Consider the following 21,547-nt stretch of genomic DNA (forward strand, 5'->3'; position numbering starts at 1 on the left):
TACAGTATTGCGTATGTATGGCATTCCTGATCAGGAGAGCGCACGTGGTGCCCACTAGCGTTGTGATTTGCGCCAAGACCGGAGGGAATGCATAGATTGAAAGAGCATGCACTACATTTTTTCAACCTGTGGTACATTACAATGCTTCATCCATTCCTCCGTTGCATACTAATGTACAAACACGTTACAAATGAAAATGACTGAGTAACAAACATATCAGAGCGCACCTCAACTCCCAGCAATAAATTCAGTCCATGTCAAGATGGTATGCAAATGTACTCCGTATCCATCCCTAAACCACAAGCGAATAGAAAGCACACACACCCTGAGGGTCATTTCCTAGGACGGTATGAGTCGAGGGCCCGTCGCTTCCTCTTACGACCATGTCTCTCAATGCCTTCATCGAAATGCCTCTTTCGACCACCCGTAAGCTGTGTCGCCTTATCCCTAGCAATCAGGAAGACCTGCTCCACATCCGGGACAGAAGTATGGTCTGACAGTCCGTTTGCATGAAGATAGCGAAGAACATTTTCGGCCGTGTCTCGAAGAAAACGAACTGCCTCGAGGCTAACAAACCCCTCCGTTTGCAAAGCTTTGTAGTACTCATCCTTGGCGCGGTGGTAAACGTCCAAGAGCCTGTCAATTCGGTCGAAAACTTCCTGTGCGTGTCTAGTAGAACTGATATTCAAGCCGGTATGTTCCACGTAATAATTATCGTTGTGATCCTCAAATTTATATTCAGGCTTGACATGCGCCTGGTCAACAAACAACGTCTCAGACTGTTCCTTACGATCGATAGCTGTCTCCGGTGGGGTACCATGGGCAGAAGCTAAAACGCTACAGTTAAAGAAGCTCACTGAACAGAAGGACACGAGGGTACATACCTCTACTTAGTACGCTTTCCAAATCGAGCTGTTTAGCTAGTATAGCTCTACTTTGAGAGGTGGGCGAGATGGGGACAATTCCCAGAAATTCAGTTAAATAAAGTTCAAGTGCGCCGGTATCAGTCAGATTCTCCCCATTCTTGCTGAGCTTCAGCAGGGCCCGGTCGTAGGTAGTTATCTGACCGTCCTCGAAAGCCTGTGAGCGGCACTTGATCAGAGAGACCTGGCGTCGGAGCGCACTGAAGAGAAGCGATGCCTGTTCCGGGCTTCCGAGAATCTCGCGGAGGATATCACTGGTGCTTTGTTGATTGGTCGTATAATATTTGCGTACCAGATCGTCGACTGTCCTTTCGGGGTCGACTCTTCTTCCTCGGCGACTTTTCCAGGGTGATGGAAGCCAAGAGGACGCCATGGCTGTTGATTGACAAGGAGCGTTGAGGACAGAGGAAATGAAAAGGGCGCAGTTAGCAAGAAGGAATATTGGTGAGTAGATGGAATTGATAATCAGTATGCATTGAGCATGGGTGAAAGCAGCACAGGTAAACACGGATGACTTCCATGAAGCAAACTAGAAACACGACAAAAGATCCTGTTGCTATACAGGGGCCCAGCAACGGGATAATTTCAGTGAATGGTTGCCGTGACAAATATGCACGATTACTTCTTTGTAAACGATGCGATGTGGTGGGGAGATTTGAGTATACGGCATGCATCTGTGAAAGACACTGGCACTAGCTTAATCCTCTGTGGTTTGCGCAGTATTTTGCATGGCAGAAAAGTGAAATGCAAAACTTTCTTGACAAAACAGAAACAGAAACAGAAACAGATTCTTTTAGTCATTATGAATTAGCGAGCATCAATATCTGGCATAAATAAAGCTTATATATAAAGCGGATATAATCTTAGTACTGTTGCCTGCAGGAATGCGAGCTGAAGCAGTAACCAGCACTTCTTGGGGACAACTTTCATAAGTCATAACAGCCATACTGGCATCATAGCCCTTTCGTAACACTTAGTTCTTCTCGTCCCAGAGTCTTTCGATTTCCTCCACGAGTGTAGATACTTGACTGCCTTTGCCTTCCTTAGCGCAGTTCTTCCATTCTCCGTCATCACGGACACACCAAACAGAGTCGTCCAGCCGGACAGTACAACTCGTATGAACTTCAAGGTCTGCACTATGGACGGCACTTTGACGCAACAATGCGAGACCACTTAAGTCGCCATTGGTGGGATCATCCTCCTGCCTGCTGACGCAGCTGTTCAGAGATTCAAAATCAATACCATGTTGTAAGGCGCAGTTTTGAACTAGCGTGCGGTCCGGAATATCCTCGTACTGGCCGACAAGACAATTGGCAAATCCGAGGGAACGGATGGTGGGCATGCGAGTAGTTTTCTCGGTCTCACCCTCAGGTGAGAAAGGTAGGTCCTGAGCGCAAAGCATAAGCATGTCGCCAATGCATTCGCCAGGGCCGTGTTTGCAATGTATATCAGATGATTGATTAGTGACGCTAATTGCCGGTTAGTTCCGTAGGCTACAATATTAAATCGAGATCACTGTGTCTACACACCTTGCAATGAAGGACAACTCGAAATCGACTTTCTCACTGATCTGCTCCATAGCAGGAACAACCAGTTTCTGGAGACAGTCCTGCGCATCTGGACATTTGCTCATGATATGAGCCTCAAGCGGGACCTTGTTGCTTGATGCCGGCACAGGTGTCTCACCACCCTTCGGAGTGGATAAAAGCGCACCAAATTTCCCCCTCATTTTGTGACAGACAGAGAAATTGATGCCTGGGATGGCGAAGAACACGGTGCTTAGCGTGAGCAAGGAGATGAAACTCAGGGCAACTGCGAGTCGAGAGATGCGACCGCGTCGGGCATGCATCGGGGTCGCATCGGGAGAAGTTGGGATCTCAACATAGTGGTATTGGCCATAAGGCCGATTTTCTGACTTCTCCATAGTTACCATTAACTGGCGAGTCTTCGTTGTGAGATGTGACGGATAGCTATGGCGCGTAAGAGTAGTAAAAGGAAGTGGAGAGAATCGAGAACTTCGATGGAGCCTTAGTACATTTAAGATTGAATCATGAGACACTGAATGGCCAATCATTACGCAATACGTCTGTCAACAAGTCCCTAGAAGGGCCGCGTTGCCTAATTCGTATGAGCACATTCATTGGACCGCCTGCTCAAGTCGGACGCTAATCCTCTGTAGGAAGGCGGTTCTTGATGACATTTTCCTCATGAGCTCCGACCGGGGAAAGTGCCCTCTCCTCTCGTTTACTATGACAATAGTATCTTTACCTCAATGGGTTTTTGAAATTCGAAAATTTTCTGAGATAGATATAACTTAGAGGGCCTTTTACTTGATTTTTTGACCGGAAATCGCATTGGATGATATGGTGAGTTTAAACTCACAGCTCCACCAAAGACACAAATACGTACTAATACTAGCTCTGCCAGCAAATGCCGAACTCCGGTTCAGCCAGCCACACTGGGCATAGAGAGGTATACCTATTGGGAACTATTGGGAATTGTTTTACCTATTTTATCAGCTGTCATACAAATTTATTTCTATAGTAATATTAAATTATATAAATCTTATCTTTTTTGATAATTCTATTTTATTTTTTTCTTGCCTATATCCTCTCCAACTTTCTAACACCTATGCTCCGCATTAAAATGCCATAATTCTCGGCCCTTTCGCTTTATAATTCTGAACCTCAAACACCTTTCTGCCTCTCCACATATGTAGTGCCCCCAAATCAAATGTTAAAGAACTAGACGATCAGTGGGGTTGGGGCCCAAAACAAACCGATCATATGCAGTATTGTAACCTTTCGAATCTGAGCACATATATACTATGGGCTTCATGATAGTCACCAGGTAGTATGCTACAGAAGTACGCCTGATTCTTCGTCTTGAATTCAACAACACCAGTGAAGGCTGAATCGTATCTACAAGAGTGTGCCCCTTACTTAGCTATAAAAACACAGCGTTTCGAAGAGCGATCAAATGAAATGCACGCTTCCGGTTTCAGCTACTACTTTATAGTGAAAATTATATCCCAGTGTGTCTATAAGATACACAGAATGGCTTGGTTTGATTATGTGGAGTCTTGAGTTCCTTCCATTGCTTGATATGGCTTAGAACTATGTATATGCCTTGATCTCGCTGTACGGCTTACATATCCACACAGAAGAAATAGTTCAGGAAATTTTTTGCGATAGGTTGTCGTATAGTAGCATCATATCTCAATGATACCCACATGCAGACCCACCTGTGATTGTCCCTTTCCTCCTATTTTCTTACATTCTTCGTGCATTTGTACCTGTTTACACCTCTGCCAAACCAGTACATTCTGTTAGGGAAACCGTTTCCTGTACACCTAGTCGGGAGAACAACACATCATGTCTGACAATATCTCTTCTTTATCCTTTCTCCATGGCCCATCCGAGCCAGCCCTAAAATCATACTCTATTGGGCAACTCCTCAACCAACAAGCAGCCCACTTTCCAACCAAGGAGGCAGTCATCTTTCCAACTGAGGGTACTAGATATACCTATCAAGAGTTGAATTTAAGAGTACAAACTGTTTCCCGCGCACTCATAGCGCATGGAGTCAAGGCCGGTGACCGCATCGGCGTCTTCTGCGGTAACTGCGTGGGATATGTAGAAGTTTTCCTGGCAGCAACTAGAATCGGGGCGATTACAGTATTGCTCAATAATGCGTACTCAACTACGGAATGCCTCAATGTGCTCAGAACTACCGGTAAATTTCAATACCCTCACTTCACTCTCACCTGACCCTCACCCCACCCAGGAGAGATAATCTTACATAATTACATAGGCTGCTCGTTGCTTTTCACAGCAACGCATATCGGACAGCGTGACTTGACATCTTGTCTAAGAGTTCTAAAAGCTTCGTTAGATGGGGACGAACTCCCTGCTTTGAAGCAAATTATTCTGCTGAAGACAGATGGCGACATCTCAAAGCAGTTCCAGTCTTTTGCGAGCTTCCTCGGCCAATCCAGCACCATACCAGACTCGAGACTCTGTGAGATAGAGCAAAAAGTCCAGCCCGATCAGACCTGCACTTTCCAATTTACGAGTGGCACAACCGGTGCCCCTAAAATCGCCATGCTAACACATAGGTAATAAATACTCCGGGGTATGCAGACTTCACCTCTACAATACTGATATGTGAGTAGGAACGTCATCAGCAATGCCCATTCCATCGGCCACCGTTTACTACTATCAGAAAACGATGTCATCTGCTGTCCCTACCCTCTATTCCACATTTCCGGACTGGTAATAGGCCTTCTTTCCTCTCTAACGTACGGAGCCGCAATTGTATACCCTTCACCTACATTCGATCCTTCGGCCGTACTCCACGAAGTCGTGCGAGAAAAGTGCACGGGGCTTCATGGTGTGCCGACTATTTTTATTGCTCTTCTTGAACGGCACCGTCAGCTCAAGACTAGCCCGATCCACGTCAGAACAGGTCTTATAGGTGGCGCACCAATTCCCTCAGCTTTACTTAAGGAGATGCATAAGGCATTTGGGTTCGAAGATTTGACAGTGGCTTACGGTGAATATCTCCCCTTGTCTAATAAATACTTTGCTTTCTGATACATGGACTAGGAATGACTGAAACATCCCCAATCAGCTTCATGTCTCGATCAGCAGAGCAGCCAAGTGATGTGGTGGTAGTGCATAGAGATATACTTCCTCACACGTTTGCCAAAATCATCGATTCAACTGGGAACATCGTACCACGAGGGATACGCGGCGAACTCTGTATCGCGGGGTCCGGCGTGCAGAAAGGATACTATCAGAATCCTGAAAAGACTCGTGAGGCGCTCAAAACTGATCACTCTGGAGTTATGTGGATGCATACGGGTGACGAAGCAGTTATGGATACACAGGGACATTGTGTCATTACTGGTCGGATTAAGGATATTATAATCCGGGGTTAGTACATCTTTATACCGCTTCATAGATTGAGCTGTTAACTAACATCCCCCAGGAGCGGAGAATATCTATCCGGCAGAAATTGAAGAAGAGTTGAACAAACACCATGCTATTTCTCAGTCTTGTGTCGTCGGGGTCAAACACGAAACTTTGGGAGAGGAAGTGGCAGCTTTTCTTCAGGGCACTCCCGGTCAGCCTCGCCCTTCTGGTGCGGAGATCATTGAATGGTTACAATTGAGCTTGGGGGCCCAGAAAGCACCCGCATGGGTATTTTGGCTGGGAGATGGTGATGTGCCTGTTGTCTTTCCGATTACTGATAGTGGGAAGATCAAGAGGAATGAGATGGCGGATTTGGGAAATAGACTTGTGGGAAAAATTAGGGGGAGTGTTCCCTCCATGAGCTGTATGACCATCACAGTCTTGCCTTGACTACCGGCCCGCTGTACGATTCCCCAAGTCTCTTTGGGATCAAATGATCCACATCTAGAGTGTTAAGGAGTCCAGGGTGTGCCTGCGAGAGGTCTGTAATGCCCAATAGCTTCATCGTGGTCTCCAGTTCGTCTTTCATGACTGCATTCGTTAGCAGCAATACTCGGATGGGAAAGGACCAAGACATACTCTCAATTAAGCGCTCCACGCCTTCTTGTCCATATGTCAGGCTGTACAAGAACTGCCTTCCCATTCCTACGGCTTTAGCTCCTAAGCAGATAGCTTTGAAAATATCGGTCCCGCGACGGATCCCACCATCGACGAAGACTTCGAGATGCTCAAATACTTGGGGACAGCATTGACGGATTTCCATCAATACCGCTATCGATGATGTCGACCTGTTCACTTTAGTTAGCCTTAATCCACCGGTAAATATGGTATAAACATACGTGTCTACGCTTCTTCCGCCGTGGTTGCTCACAACAATCCCATCGACTCCGTGTTCCGTTGCCATCAAGGCATCCTCGGCCGTCTGAATGCCCTTCAACACAATAGGCAGAGATGTCGACCGTCGAAGCCACTTCAAATCCTCCCACGTGAAGCTAGCATCAATATATCTTCCCATCGTTCTGCCTAGCGCACTGCCTTTTGCATCACCAACACCTTGTGCCCCGGTCATAGGTGCTGTATATATAATCTCTGAGGCGTCAGCCCCGACACGCTCATCTGCTTCCCGTTTCCCTGCAACCGGCGCATCGACCGTGAGAAAAACAGCCTTAATCCCACTTTTTTCAACGCGCCGGAGAAGCTGCTCCGATGCAGCACGGTCCCGATTTATATATAGCTGGAAAAAGAAGGGATGACCAGGCGCGCAGGCCGTGATATCAGACACTGTGTATGATGCATTCGTAGATATCTACTCATATCGTCAGACGGTATGGTATAACCGGACCTTAGATGTAAGCATCACTCACACATTGGCCAACGCCATATTTGGCACAACCCCTTGCGATCGCCAGTTCGCCGTCCGGATGCACCATTTTCGCCATGGCTGCGGGACTGACAAACAAGGGTAGACCGGTCTCGCATCCGAGAATAGTGGTCTGGGTGTTGACTTTATTGACATTCCGGAGGACTCTCGGCCGGAGCAGGATACGATCATACATGGATTTGTTGGCATCTCGTGTGATCATGTCCGTAGCTGCGGATGAATAAAATGCCCACGTCTTACGGCTTAGTTCTTGGGAGGCGACTTTTTCGAAGTCGTAGGTGTTGAGGATTGATTCAAGTGGTGGTTTCGAAGAGACTGTCTCTAATCTTGTTTCTTTTGAGTTGAATGGGCAGCTAATTGATAGTAAGGGCCCATTATGGATTGGGCTTGAATCTGGTCATGTCAGTGTTGGGATCTACTCTTGTCGGGAGGGACGTACGTACTTGTTGTAGAAGGAATATCGGCCATCGTTACTGGTTTATGTATTTTATGACTTTAAACCTGTCCAAATAATAGAGGGTAATATGTTCTTTTGATGAATGGGATATGGGGCTCTATATAGTTCTGGACAGCGATAGCTATAGTCCGGAGTTTTACCGCATCATCGGACTTTTGCCGGACCTGAAGATGATGGCATTCCCAACAAGTATCCACTCCATTCTTCATTCACGAGCTTCTAGAACTTCACTTGAATCGGCACCTATACTCCAGTTTTACCCACAAGGAACTAGCCTCATTGCGGATTGCCCGGCAATTTAGATAATCCGTGTTGCAAAAGCCTCGATTGGGTGTTATGAATAGGTGAAGTAAGTATACGTCTCTGCTAAGTACTACTATCCATTAACCTCACCATCACGTTTGGTGCCTTCCAAACCTTTATACCAGTAAATAACTAATTAATAAGGCGAATTGTATAGAATAGAAATCGCGGTCCGGCTGAGGGACTATATGCCTAGCTCAAAGTTATCTGCTGCCATCTGACCGAGAAGTGTCTCATCGAGTCCGAAGCCAAAAGTCCCTCCGAGATCGTAAAAATTATAATCCCCTGCCCAGAACGCATTAACATCGTTGGTTTCGGATGGTAGGGCAGGAAGGTGGTTCCTATCGCCACCTTCTATCCGATCATTAAGATCGTTTATCTCACTCTCATCTAGAGCACGAAATTGCTGCAGCATCTCAAGCATTCCTGTCGCTATATGTTTCGCGAGATGTCGTTCATTGAGACTCATAGCAACATCAGCCAGCATGTCTGCAGAGGACTGAACAAGAGAGACAATATGTCTTGTATTTACAGCCAGACCGAATTGCGTCGAGGTCTTACCCCATGTGGCAGCCATTTTCAAAAGAAACGTTGCGCAGAACGCAACCATGGTATAAGTAAAGATGGGGACACCAGGAAAGGCACGACGAAGGTCATCATCCTCTAATATCAGGGTGAGTGTACTTGTAGCCGCCGCAATAGCTGCATTGGCAGCTTCACGATGCGCCAGTGATAGAGGACTCTTAGAGGTAAGTTCAGGATTAGATGTCAAGCCAGAGGGGTTAATACCACGCAAAGCAAGAGAATTCAACTGGAAGCGGGCAAAGTGATAGTACAGTACCAAGGCTTTTGACGGATAGGATCCCAAGGCAGCACAGTCCTTTGAGCGAGGTTGCCAATGTAGTCTCCACTGATCAATTGCTACGTTAGAAACCCATAGCTTATCGAAGTCTTTGTCTTCTAACGGTCGGTCTAGTTCATTCCCAAAAGCTACGTAGGCCTCTGTTAAAATGGCGAATAGTGCGACCTGTGCGGCCAATCTCGCATCGCCAGGGTGTACCTCTGTCGTATGCATGAATCGCTCGATATTTCGGATTGATTCATCATCAACCGCCGCCGGCGGACGGCCATGGGCGATACTGAACTGATGATCGCAGACATACGTTGCATACCAGAGACAGACACGGTCGCGCTGTGTATTATCGCCCTGTATCAACTTTTGATACGATTGGTGTAACCCAATCTCGGCCGCAATACGCGTGGCCTGTCCTGAAAGCTTCCAGCTGAGATTTGCGAGATAAAATGCGCCAATGCAAAGCGCCCGAACATCATCGACACTATGATTACGAGACAGCGACGAGCCGCAGACGAGTGAGACAAACACGTCATAGCTCTGGTGAAATGCTTCGGTCTTCCCTGGAGTATGCAAGGCACCGATGGTGAGAACGACGGCTGCCAACAGCGTTGAAGCACGTCGAACAGAATCCAACGTGTGATGAAACGGTAGTATACCATCCCATAATAGCCTATTGTTGATACGCATGAAGCGATCGAAGAGGTACTCAGCCTCTGCAAGTGTAACCACCCCTTGAGAGATGAAGTCATCCTGAATCAAGGAAGAATTCGGCCTCCATCCTGCATTAACGCGCAGGTTTTTCAGCCTAGTAAGTTCGTACAGATTGCGCATAGGCACCGTAACGAGACCTGATGAATTTTCTTCTTGCGGCTGAGGGGAATTTTCTCTTGACATGTCCATTGGAGCCATGGACGGCTGGTTTACATTATGGGACTCCGAGCAAGGGCGTGGTGAGCCAACTACTTGACTATTGGAGAATGTCCATAGCTCCGGTTGCTTGGTCTGCTGTAACAGATGGTTCACAGCAGCTCGTAGAAGTGCAATATCTGCCGTTGTTTGTGTTTTCCAGCTGCTGCGTGTTAGAGATAAGGTTGATCAGGCAAAATTGATATTACTCACGCTGAGTCTTCATGTAGGAATTGTTGAGATATGTCATGTGAAATACAATCTAGTTTATGGCGAATACATCTATTGCATGATGTTTCACCTGCATTTGTTTCACATTTCGTCTTTTGCTTCTTACATTCCATGCCTATAGTACTAGGTTATTAGCACCGCCGTCGGCCGAAAGATTTCTTGACTTACACACTCGACTTCTTGTTAAGCGTAGGCCTTTCCCGCTCGAGACGCGAGGCTCTTCATCTCCATCTGAGCGCTGTCTTTTTTTCGGCATGATGACGGTGCATTATAATTGGTGAATGATGTTGGACGGTTGGGGTGCTCAGTGCTCGTAGTACAGCTGGGGTGCCCAGTCTGTGGCCACTGAGACTGAGTCTGAGAAAAGTGGATGTTTCCCAAAGTAGTTTAGCGTGGTATGGACAGTTTACATCTGGCTTGAACCAAAGTACTTATACGTAATAAAAGAACTTTTATTGGCATTTTACAAAGCCCCTTGAAGCTGATATGTGTGAATGGTGAAAGCGACGGATGGTAAGACAAAGCACACGATGGATCGATATGTGTATAAGGTACAAGAGCGAGGACTCAACCGGATGCATACATACATGCGGCATCGAAACTCCTAGAGAGTTGATCCTTATCTTGTTTGTCAGTATACGTAACATCCCAGTAAGTCGCGTCACTTATTGATAGATGTCAGTGGCAGTGTTACTAGTAGTAATAGCATAAGGTTTGAGCCTGGCGAGAGTCGTGAGATGAACTCTGTGTCAGGTTGTATTCCTGAGTATTTTTGTCCAAGATAATGACCAATGCCGAAGGTCTAGTTTAGCAAATATTGAATTTCAATTATAGAAGATAAGGTGGGAGTTGGGTCTAATACTATGTAATGGCGTAGCTAATATTCCTAGCAGTCTTGTGACTCTTTTACCAAATGATGGGCTCTGCCAAGTCAGAGACTCTTAGAACAAACAGATGAACAAGCATACCATGGTTTGTGAGGAGCAATCGAAACTAATTCAGGAGTCCAGTCCATGGCAGTACACGATCCATGACTAACTCACTAATTACCTGCTACGAGACCCTTATATCTGCAAATACTCAAACACCGGCCTTCCTCCGGATATCCGCCGAATATCGTTACTTCAGATCAAGTGAATCTTAGGTTCTTTCGTGAAGGGATATACAGTGTATGTAGAGCTGATCTGGAGTGCATAAGTGGGGAGAATCTCCAGAACCATTCAGCAGTTGATTCAATGTTGACACACCGACTATGAACATCTTTTAGAGCCGTGGCAAAAGTCAATCAGTTGTCATCGCGAGTTGTTCCGAGCCAACACATTATTGTCGCGTGCTAGACAATGATTGCGTCAGTATATTCTCAGTCCTAAGAGCTAGCTATCGCTTGCGACGCGCTACTGCATGCTACCTGGCAATAGCATCATTTTTCGATTAACCAGGAGGCAGACTGGAGAAACTTGCCCGAGTCATTCACTTCGCCAGGAGGGGTGACGAGTGACGTTCGGTGAGTTAGCGTCCTACTAGACGCATTCGATCACCGGCTATATACCGAGACCCTAGGATCTACGCAATGTTAGAGGGGGCCGCCTTCTCGTCAGTGATGACCTAAATCTCTCCGACTTCGGAGGCAGGTTAAGTCTATTTACGGAGTAGAACTGGCGCTTTTTGGAAAGCTGGTAGTGGCCGTGAGGGTTCCTGATTCAGCCGAAACATATCCGTGATTTAACCACAACCTATCTCTGCAGCTCGCTCCATGACCCACATGATACGATAGTGAGCACCAATTTGGCGATACTAACGATGGTTTTATGGCGTTGCAAAATGTCCTCTCGTGTCCACGGTCCTTCTGCAGGTTCTCGGCTCGAGTAAAAGCCCAACAAGGCGGGCAAGTCTCAACGAGGATAGGGTATCGCTTTTCCGCCTGGGCTTTGTTTAGCACGGCGTGTCCGTACATGAGAAACCTTCGTGCCATCTCACCGGAAAGGTCATGGCGCTGGTTGATCCATGCGAGGTCTAACAAATAAGGGGTCTTTGACATGATGAAAGGGTCTGAAACGCGCGGCATCTAACTTGACATTAAAGTCAGTGCGTTTCAATACCGAAGTCGGTAGAGATTGCCCTGCCCCACTGTCTTCCACATGGTCTGTCTGTTTAATTATCTAGATGCTTGGTGCAGTGTCTTTTTTCTTACCTTCTTTTACTGCTCGGAGTAGGACTTGATTTCCGGTGTGAATATCAGAAACCTGGTTGTTTTCATTGGTTGCGTTCAATATACTTTCTCTAGTGAGTCACTGTTGTAGTTCCAGTTAATGAAGATTGATTACAAAAATTTAGTCACATAGCAATATGCATTGTCTTGCTCAACCTTTCTTGTTAATTATAATTGTGGATAATATATTTCTCTCCTTTGATTCACAGAGAGAAAAAAAATTTCTTCGCATTGAGAGGAAGAGAGAAAAGGAGAAGATTGTTTGGGTAGCATCTAAGATAAATGAGGGAGCAGGCACCATACATACAGTACGCGAAAAGGTAACCGTGATAATAGTCGGACCATTGAAAATAGCAACAAGCGGGAGGGGAGGAGAATTGACCAAAGAAATCGATGAACGAATAAAATCCAAAACAACATGACCCGAGAAAAGAAGCTCCTCCGAGACGCTCCGCCGGGGGAGGTGGATAGAAGCAGTAAAAAGCATCATCCGGTGGTACTGTACCAATTGTACCAATAATACGACTGACCTCCAGCGTCACATCGTTTGGGAGATGGTCGCATTCGCTCCGTCCAACGGCAGCGGCTCTTCTACCTTACTATCAATCATATTAATCTACTAGACTAACCTTCGTCTTATTTCCCTTTCCTGTCCACATCGTCTCTTTATTATTTTTCGCGCTCTCTCTCTGCCACTTCCTATTTCATTTTCTGGGCCTCGTCTCCGGTGTGGAGACTTGGCCATATATTTCCCGCATCCACTGGCTGGTCTTGTTTGTTCCTTTTCATTTTGATTTTACTTCGCATGATCGTGCTAGTTTAAATATAGTACTTAATTGACTCCTTCCCTGTCTTCTCCGTCATACCTACTGTGTACCCACATCTACTGTAACATTTTACACTCACACTCACATATACACTCTCTACTGCTGCCTTCAGCGACGTCAACAATTACTACATAGATTCTACTACTCTTTTACTTCGGGTGAGTGCAACCACTTTGTGCGAGGTAAGTAGCGACCATTTTCTTCTAGGCCTGGCCACCCTCCCTGATAAGGTTTTCTTACTTGGTGCGTGCGTTGAAGCTCCCTGCATTATGATCGTCGAGATTGTTGCTTCTTGTTGCCCGCAGGATTTCGTTTTCCATCATTCCACTGCAGATACGCGTCATCACAGTTGATACCATTGAATGTCTACATCTTTACTATTCTAATTTAACGCGATACCGAGACTGACATTCATTTCTCATATTCCAGCTCCAGAGCGCACGATTGCGAAAGTGCCCCACACGCTTGACCGCACTCCGTATTCACTCCTGGTCGCAAGTGGAATCTCAAATAAGGTTACTCCATAACTCCCCCGGATTCCTTCAAGGCATGCACCTTATCGCTCAAACCCCAGTCCTCATTCCGGTCCCTTAGATCCTTCCCACTCGTAAACATTCCGCGATACAAGAGCAAGTAAACACAAAAGCCCAAACTCCGTTCCCCACGGCGACTTGACCGGACGACTTGTTTGCTCGAAAGTCGCACAAGTCGACTTCCACCGGTGCGCAATTATTCTACACTTCGGCTCTCCGTGAATTTCTCCCTTTTCTTCCTTCGAGGTTTCCGTTTCACAATGGCTCCGATCACTACGGCAGCTGCAGAAAAGACGAAGCAAGAAGAATATGATGATATACATGAGGACCCTATTGAGGATGAGGAGGATGAGGGTTCCGACCTAGACCCTTCTCAGAGGGAGTACCTGGAGCATCATCGCAAACTTGATCAATTCCTATCGCCATTGTCTCTTGATGAAGCGGTTCTATACAAACTTGCGCGTCGCTTCTCTAGCGTGTATCGTGATCTGGCCCTACACTCAGAAGAACAGTTTCTGCCGACGCCAGTGACGCACTTGCCCACAGGCTTGGAGACAGGACGTTATTTAGCCATCGATGTCGGGGGAAGTAACCTACGAGTCGCCTTCATTGAGCTGTTGGGGGATGCTGCCAATTCTGATATCGGGTCCACGGATGCCTCAGAGCAATCGACCACCATTCGAAGAGCACAAAGACAGCGCGTGAGACGAACATTGGAGAAAGCGTGGCCTATCCAGGAGCACCTAAAGATGGACAACGCAGAGGACCTGTTTTCTTGGATTGGTGATCGTATTGCGGAAGTGGTAGCCGAAAGTTTGACTTCGGATGCTACCAAAGGCAAGGTCCCCGAAGAATTAGAGATGGGAATCACATTCAGTTTTCCGATAATGTAAGTTCTGGTGCGATCTTGGTTATACTGGTCACGGATGCCGCCAGTAGTTTCCACCAATATAGGACCGAACGCCAAACTATATACAGCTAACAACGATTAGGCAGGAATCATTGTCAGAGGCTACGTTGATGCCGATGGGTAAAGGTTTCGCCATTACATCGGATCTTAACCTTCGCAATATCCTTCTTAGTGGCTATGAGAGACACACAAGACGTCCGGACGATGAAGATGAACCTTCTTCCAAGCGCCGGAAACTTTTCGCTCTACCAAAACTCAAGATTGCTGCCATCACGAATGATGCCGTCGCTACGCTGGCATCTCTGGCTTATGCTGTCAAGTCGTTACCCAACAGCCGGGTCGCTATGGGTATCATCGTAGGCACGGGATGCAATGCGACAATTCCAATGAAACTGAGTTCTTTGCATGAAACGAAGGCCAACCATGTGAAGTCGAAAGATTCAGAGGCAGTAGAGACGGTCATTAACACTGAGTGGACTCTTGCCGGCAGCGCACCTCCCTTAAAGGAACTCGATATAATAACTAAATGGGATATTGAACTGGACAGGGCATGTGCACGACCTGGTTTCCAGCCATTTGAGTACCTGACTGGTGGTCGGTACATCGGTGAACTTATTCGGCTCATCCTTTTTGACTATCTCACCAACGTTAGGGGATTAGCTTCGAAGGAACTCCCTGCCAATCTCGTCCAAGAGTATGCATTAACGACTACATACATTTCAGATAATGTTGCTCGTGCTAGGTCGGACCTGGAACTTGCGGATGTGTTGAATCACTCTCTACCTTCCCCAGAAAGCAGTGAGTGGCAATGGGATGCTGTGTGCGCCGGTGCCTTTCGGAAGATTGCCCGGACCGTACAAAAACGAGCAGCGGGCTTGATTGCTGCAGCAGTAGTAGGGTTACTCGCCTGCGCGAACGAAATTGAGTTGAAAGTGGAGAGCACTGAAAACTCACCACAACCCTCTAGCGCTGCATCTCCTGAGCACAATGGCGGGGCTGACGTCACGGCTGTAACAAACTTCTTATCACCATCTACGTCGAAAGTATCAACAAACGCACAAAGAGGCAACGGGCCAATTGTTCCGGTTTTATCGCCCACTCCTACGCCGGCGGATTGGCAATCGGGTCCTGAAGAGCTTGTCGTCGCTTACACGGGCGGAATCATTCAACACTATCCTAATTTCAAGAACATGTGTCAGCAATTCATTGACCGTCTCATCATGAGAACTGGGCCGCAGAAGAGCGGGAAATCGGTCTTCTTACGCGAAGTTTCCGATGGTGGTGTCATTGGCGCTGGAGTTCTGGCGGGAATGGTAGCTAACCGGTGATCCTTGAGGAACCTTCCATCTCTCTCATTTATGCGATACGATCTTTACATTTGTAGAATGTCTCCGGGTGAGCGCCGTGGTTCATTGGAGTTCGTAATTTGTCTGGGCGATAGAGGCGCTTGTTTAATTGAGTAAGGCGTTCTATACTAGTGGTCCCTTGCTTCCTTGCTAATTCTGCATTATTATCTATACGACATGGTCACCCCTTTATCTCAAATTGCGTTTATTAGAATGAAGTACATAGCCGATCACACTCGCAGTTTACTTGATCGACTCCCAAATCGAGCGTTTCGACCAGTTCTTCAACACAGTAGATGGCCCAAGCCGCTCAGAACAAGAGGATTATTTGGGTGATTGGGGTAAGTTTCTTAGTGTCGTATAGCGTTCTGTGGCACCCAGGAAGAGGGGTACTGCCATGGGTCTTTGTCCAGCATTCATCTGTGCTTTGGATATAGAACTTTCACCGTCATTCAGGCCGAAATACCGGCTAAGATGACGTTCACGTCAATGACAGTCTCTTCGGCTTCATATTTGTAGCTAGGAGCTGCAGTCAGCCGCTGCTCAAGAGGTGGCAGACTTCTCGGTGGTCGTTCAAATGTAGCGGAACATATTATTTCGAACACTTCTCTTCATGGCACTAGGCTTGCCATCTTCGTATTCTATTCCAGAGGCTCCTCCCCCGCCAGACATCTGCTCTAATTTTTGGCGAAGCTCCTCGTCGGCTTGTGAAACAGTCTTGGCCTTTTCTGGCTTCACTTTCTTGCCAGTTTGGGATGTTAAATTATCCTTTGCCGTGGTCTCTAGCTGTTTGCTTGACTCATATGATGCACCTGCTAGTTCCATTAGGCTGAAGATCTTTAAGAACAGTACCAATGCTTAGACAAACCTTTCTTGGTATCGTGTAACCTTTGCGCAGTGGAGGATATTTGTCTAAGAGGAGAATATACCGATTGCACTGGGAGGAACCTCGCGGGAACCCGCAATAGTGGTACTTTCTTCATTTGACTGATCATGATACCAATTTCAGACATTATCATTACTGTAAATTCTTCTGAAATTAAGCTTGTCAATCATATTGATGTAATAACCTGGACAGTGGTCACATGATATCAACTGTGTATCACGTGCAGATACTCCCCACGACGGGCCATATCACTCAGGCAACTCTCACCAAGTCCAATTACCTACATCGATCGCTCCATACTCGGCACCATGAGCAACGCACAAGCATATTACGAGCTTTATCGCGGGAGCAGGTACTGACTAGCCAGCCTGATGTGCTCAACCATTTACTAACCCGTTTTTTAATCTAGCCTGGGCCTGTCCCTTACCGACACCCTCGATGACTTGATCAATGATGGCCGAATCGAGCCCCAGCTCGCCATGAAGATTCTTTCCACTTTCGATCGAGTGATCACCGAGGTTCTCGCAGACAAAGTGCGCGCCAGGCTAACTTTTAAGGTACATATATCCTGCGGAGCATCGTATCAGAGGAGTCGCGCCAGCCTCGTTTGTCAAGTATCAAAGGCTAACAGAGCTTCTCTCAACAGGGCCACCTGGATACATATCGCTTCTGCGACGAAGTATGGACATTCCTCATCAAAGACGTCACCTTCAAACTGGACAACCAGACGACCGTACAAGCGGATAAAGTGAAGATTGTTAGCTGCAACAGCAAGCGCCCCGGCGAGGCATAGCGACATATCGTTCCCAGACATTCATGGCTCTTTTGTGCATTTTTGTTTCCCTTGGGTCCTGTTTCCTGGACCGGCGTTATGATAATGTCAGCATCGGGTTGACTGGAGCATGGATTTCTTGATATTAGGGGTTTTTCTGTGGCGTTGGGGACACAACATTAATTGCATGTGTATTACAAATCTTGCTGTGCAATAGAACAAATCGATACCCAAGATGGACGCGGGTTTTTCTACAACTTGTTCCGTACGGATAGGGAGTAAAATCTTCTAGGATTCAAGTAGTGAGGTTTTACCCTCATTTAAGTTGTCCTCTCCCCCAGATGGATCAAGTCAAGAGGATATTACCTTACTACATTCAGTAAAGTGATCATGCGGAGGCGGGGCGGTAACCCTCCCGCGTCCCGTCATCTCTTATCGCGCCTCATTCGCGTCCCATTCCTGCCCGCACTCAATTTCTGTAAGCTTCAAGAAGAGTGAACCGAGAATGACAGTCGATTAAATCTAGTCTAGTCGTGGCACAGCGTCACTGAACATCAGACAAGATGCCTCGCACGCTACCATGGCTCACCGGCACAGGAAACGGCAAAAGCAGCAAAGACTCCAAGCCAAAGCGAGTGGTAAAAGAGAAAAGCGACAAAAACAATGACAGCGATGCGACTCCCAGAGCGAGAGCGCGCGATCCTAGTCCGAAGAAACGAGACTTCTTCAGATCATGTATAGTATAGAGGGGAAATGGGAAGCATCAAAACTAACATTCTAGTATAGCCCCGACTCCGCCATCGTCTCCCATTCACCGCTGTCCATCGGAAGAGTCCGTTTTCCTTTACCCTTTCCGCTAGCCAAGCTCAAGGAAACATTGTTAATTTGGGGAATCGATTATAATTAGGTTTCTAATTGAGGGTCTATCGAACGATGATCTTTACATTATGGTTGAAGACGAGTTCAACGCCGTGGCCCAATCCTTTACTCAACATCTTCACTATGCTGAATACGCTAAGCGCAAAAAGGAGGTTAAATTACAGAATGCTGCGGCGATTCAGAATCTGGCTAGGCCGACCGATGGGGTAACGCCTGTTAGCGACGTCACCAGACGGAGAGATGCTGCCGATGCGCTTTCCGCACGTCAGAAAGCTGGGCTTGAACAGGTACAGAGTAAACGGCCGCAGGTGGATTCAGAAGAGGAGAATGAAGAGATTGAGGATGAAACGTGGGCGGGAACATCACTACATGGTCTGATGATGAGTCCTAGGAAGGCAAGGTCATTGGTAGGTATGCAGGGAATCAAGTCATCGACAAGGGCGGCAGCGGGATTTTCACAGTCGTCTGGCACGGGGAGAGATTCAGCAGCAATTAATAGTTCGCCACCAAGGATATATGAAGCAGCCAAAAGTATTGATGTTGACGAAACAGCTTCGGAAGACGATGACTTAGATCTACAATATGAAACACCGAGGCCCACTCAGAAAGCACGTCTCATTAGTTCTGATTCGATGTCGTCGAATTCTCGGCATAGCCCTTTGACCCCTACAAAGGACCGGGGGAGGAAAATGCAGTCTATCAATGCTAGATACAAGACACCAACCGCTACCCAATCCAAAAGGAGATTGCTTTTTGATGATGATTTTGTTGAGCTGCCAGAGCTACAAAATTCAGACGTACAAGTACAGGGTCGAGGTTCTTCACCGTCTATTAGGAAAACCCGACGGGAAACTCCACCCCGTGGGAACAATCCGCAGTCGAAGAAATCGCGTCTCAACGAAGTTCCAACTTTCCTGCTTTGAATCCGCAGATGGTTTAAGCGAGATGATTTTACAGCCAATCCGGCGCCCATTGATTCCATTCTGGTGGCGCAACTCCTGAGGTTCAGCAAGCCAGGCATTCCCGTGCCGGCTTTGAGCAAACAGCCTCAGTCTTCGTGTTCTGAGACTGGCCGGGCTACTCTGACACTCAGTCTTCGGACGTTGTTCTTGATTCGTTGACGAGCTGAGGGTTCACGCTCCAAGGTCTTGATCATTGAATCCTTCTCTAGGGAAGAGCTGTGGCTATGTAATGTTTGAGCACTGTGAACGGCATTGTCAGAAACAGTCTCTCGGAGTTTGGTGCTAACATGTACTGACTCGTCATCTGGGAAGAAAGTCGGCATTTCCTCCTTGCGGAAGTTGGTTGGGGGCCCCTGAATTCGTTGTCAGTTGCAATTTCCAGGCCAAGTCTTAGTTTGAAGACCTCTACTTACGATTTCCAATGCCTTGTGATGCGAGTCACGCTGGAATGGGGCCTTAACCAGTCGACCAATCTGCCGGAAACACTCCATGATTGCAAAGCTGGGGATATCGGAATGAAGAAAATTCGTAGTCAATTAGGTCGAATCGAAATGAGATGCAAAGTGCGCTGATCGATCACTATCTGCCGCAGGATCGAAGCAAGCAGAGGACTAAAAATCGGTATCGCAAAAGACAAGGGAGCGGACGCTTTCTGCAAGATGTTCTATGGAACGAAGGACACGGTCAGAATGAAAGAGAGGCGATTGCCCAAAGAAGAAAGGTACTAAAAACAGAACGAAAGACAGACTGGCGGATGTTCTATGACATTGGAGACGCTGGCCGGGGAAGAAAAGGACAAACCTTTTTAACACAACAGTGGGAGGCAGGACGATGATATATACGGAAATTCTTCGAAAGAAAGAACTTTGCCAGCCAGCTGAATGAATTAACGGTTTTGCCCGTGCAAAATGCAGACTTAACCCGATCAGCACATTCTGTGGCATGAAGCCAACAGTGACAGCCTTATGTTCCTTTCGTACCGCGTTATGTGACACATTCCTTTGGCAGTTATCCCCTCGCAGCAGATAAAAGTGGGTATCTCTCAGGGCTCAGGGTGACCTGGCCGAATGAGATAGCGTGAATGATTTTCCCTTTTTTTTGAATATTAAGATTATTACTATTATTTTCTTTTTTTGGTCCTCAACCCCCTTCTTGCCTCGTTCAAACGTTCAATACAGTAACATGCATGCAAGAAATGCTGGCGCAACACTTGCCTGAGGCGATAATCTAGACTGAGTTGGGCAATAGCCTATCGACGACAGCGCATACATAGCAAGGCGTCTAAAGATCGTAATCCAAGTCTCCTATCTAGCATATGCATTGGTGGACAGTCCACATCGATTCCTCCAGCAACCTGTAACTACGGCAGCCCCTAAGCTGTACGATGAGATTTTTTTTTTTATTTTTTTCTTTTTCGGTTCCATGCATGTTCCCATGAAACTTTACTGAGTTGTCCTCAGGGTCCAGAATAATCTCGGGAGGCGGCAGTGCACCAGTAAAGACTTAACTCTTGGGGCGCGCGCGTAATCGCTTACTATCAGACATTCCACCAGAAAGACTGATCAATCCAATCAATAGTTCCCATTGTTTACCAACCTCCATATCACAGATCGCGACATAATAGAATTTAACCCAAAAAATAAACAGACCTGATATCCATAAATCCACTTGAGCAAATGAAATCGAAACACTAATCAAAAAAATGGCGATTGAATCCATGGAACATTCCACAGGTGTATGCGGAGTACAGTGCAATTACAGCCATCTTCATGGAATTCAATCAAAGATCGAATGGAACCACCCAAGTCACATTTCAAACATGACCAGCCAGCGGTCTTAATAAAAGGAACTAAAGAAAAAAGAAAAAAATAAGGGAAACGGGAAACGGAATAGACAGTACCGTAGCACTCCGAGACTCTCGAGTCCAGTCCTCCATTCCCCAATTAAACACGGTAATCTTGCATTCCACGGCCCCCAAATCCAAGCAATAGACGACCTCACCCCCGGAATCTCTTGCTCCCTTGCGTCGGGAAACACTTAACTGACTTCACGCATTCCCAGTGGCTCAATAATACGCGCAAGAAAAGAACGACGTAGTTGTTGTGTCCCTCCCTTTCGTCACCATCGCTCCTGGTCCCGTTTGCCTCTCTTTCTTTCCTTTCGAAACCACTCCTCCCCCTATTCCACCCC

At 46.8% G+C, this 21,547-nt stretch overlaps 8 protein-coding genes across 8 annotated transcripts; 4 read left to right on the top strand and 4 right to left on the bottom strand.

Annotated features, from left to right (window-relative positions):
- Positions 1–332: 332 nt before the first annotated feature.
- Positions 333–1,296, bottom strand: AO090012000253 (uncharacterized protein; the record flags this gene model as incomplete). Its single annotated transcript, XM_001727248.1, has 2 exons — positions 333–829; positions 885–1,296. The coding sequence occupies 2 exons, from the start codon at positions 1,294–1,296 to the stop codon at positions 333–335; spliced, it is 909 nt and encodes a 302-aa protein (XP_001727300.1).
- Positions 1,297–1,896: 600 nt separating this feature from the next.
- Positions 1,897–2,847, bottom strand: AO090012000254 (GILT family protein; the record flags this gene model as incomplete). Its single annotated transcript, XM_001727249.3, has 2 exons — positions 1,897–2,392; positions 2,453–2,847. 2 exons carry the CDS (start codon positions 2,845–2,847, stop codon positions 1,897–1,899), a joined length of 891 nt encoding a protein of 296 aa, XP_001727301.3.
- A 1,450-nt stretch (positions 2,848–4,297) lies between these two features.
- Positions 4,298–6,289, top strand: AO090012000255 (uncharacterized protein; the record flags this gene model as incomplete). The annotated part of the gene is made up of 5 exons (XM_023236395.1): positions 4,298–4,658; positions 4,737–5,040; positions 5,098–5,477; positions 5,531–5,860; positions 5,916–6,289. The coding sequence occupies 5 exons, from the start codon at positions 4,298–4,300 to the stop codon at positions 6,287–6,289; spliced, it is 1,749 nt and encodes a 582-aa protein (XP_023091324.1).
- A 1,935-nt stretch (positions 6,290–8,224) lies between these two features.
- AO090012000257 (fungal specific transcription factor domain-containing protein) lies at positions 8,225–9,805 on the bottom strand (the record flags this gene model as incomplete). Its single annotated transcript, XM_023236396.1, has 1 exon — positions 8,225–9,805. One exon carries the CDS (start codon positions 9,803–9,805, stop codon positions 8,225–8,227), a length of 1,581 nt encoding a protein of 526 aa, XP_023091325.1.
- A 4,057-nt stretch (positions 9,806–13,862) lies between these two features.
- Positions 13,863–15,840, top strand: AO090012000259 (hexokinase family protein; the record flags this gene model as incomplete). The annotated part of the gene is made up of 2 exons (XM_001727252.1): positions 13,863–14,491; positions 14,595–15,840. 2 exons carry the CDS (start codon positions 13,863–13,865, stop codon positions 15,838–15,840), a joined length of 1,875 nt encoding a protein of 624 aa, XP_001727304.1.
- A 1,212-nt stretch (positions 15,841–17,052) lies between these two features.
- AO090012000261 (transcription initiation factor IIA subunit gamma) lies at positions 17,053–17,537 on the top strand (the record flags this gene model as incomplete). The annotated part of the gene is made up of 3 exons (XM_001727253.3): positions 17,053–17,096; positions 17,154–17,301; positions 17,391–17,537. The coding sequence occupies 3 exons, from the start codon at positions 17,053–17,055 to the stop codon at positions 17,535–17,537; spliced, it is 339 nt and encodes a 112-aa protein (XP_001727305.1).
- Positions 17,538–18,463: 926 nt separating this feature from the next.
- AO090012000262 (uncharacterized protein) lies at positions 18,464–19,318 on the top strand (the record flags this gene model as incomplete). Its single annotated transcript, XM_001727254.3, has 1 exon — positions 18,464–19,318. The coding sequence occupies one exon, from the start codon at positions 18,464–18,466 to the stop codon at positions 19,316–19,318; it is 855 nt and encodes a 284-aa protein (XP_001727306.3).
- A 125-nt stretch (positions 19,319–19,443) lies between these two features.
- Positions 19,444–19,848, bottom strand: AO090012000263 (uncharacterized protein; the record flags this gene model as incomplete). Its single annotated transcript, XM_023236397.1, has 2 exons — positions 19,444–19,710; positions 19,771–19,848. 2 exons carry the CDS (start codon positions 19,846–19,848, stop codon positions 19,444–19,446), a joined length of 345 nt encoding a protein of 114 aa, XP_023091326.1.
- Positions 19,849–21,547: the final 1,699 nt, after the last annotated feature.

This window comes from Aspergillus oryzae, chromosome 4 (assembly GCF_000184455.2).
Source record: "Aspergillus oryzae RIB40 DNA, chromosome 4".
Taxonomy (NCBI): Eukaryota; Fungi; Ascomycota; class Eurotiomycetes; order Eurotiales; family Aspergillaceae; genus Aspergillus; species Aspergillus oryzae.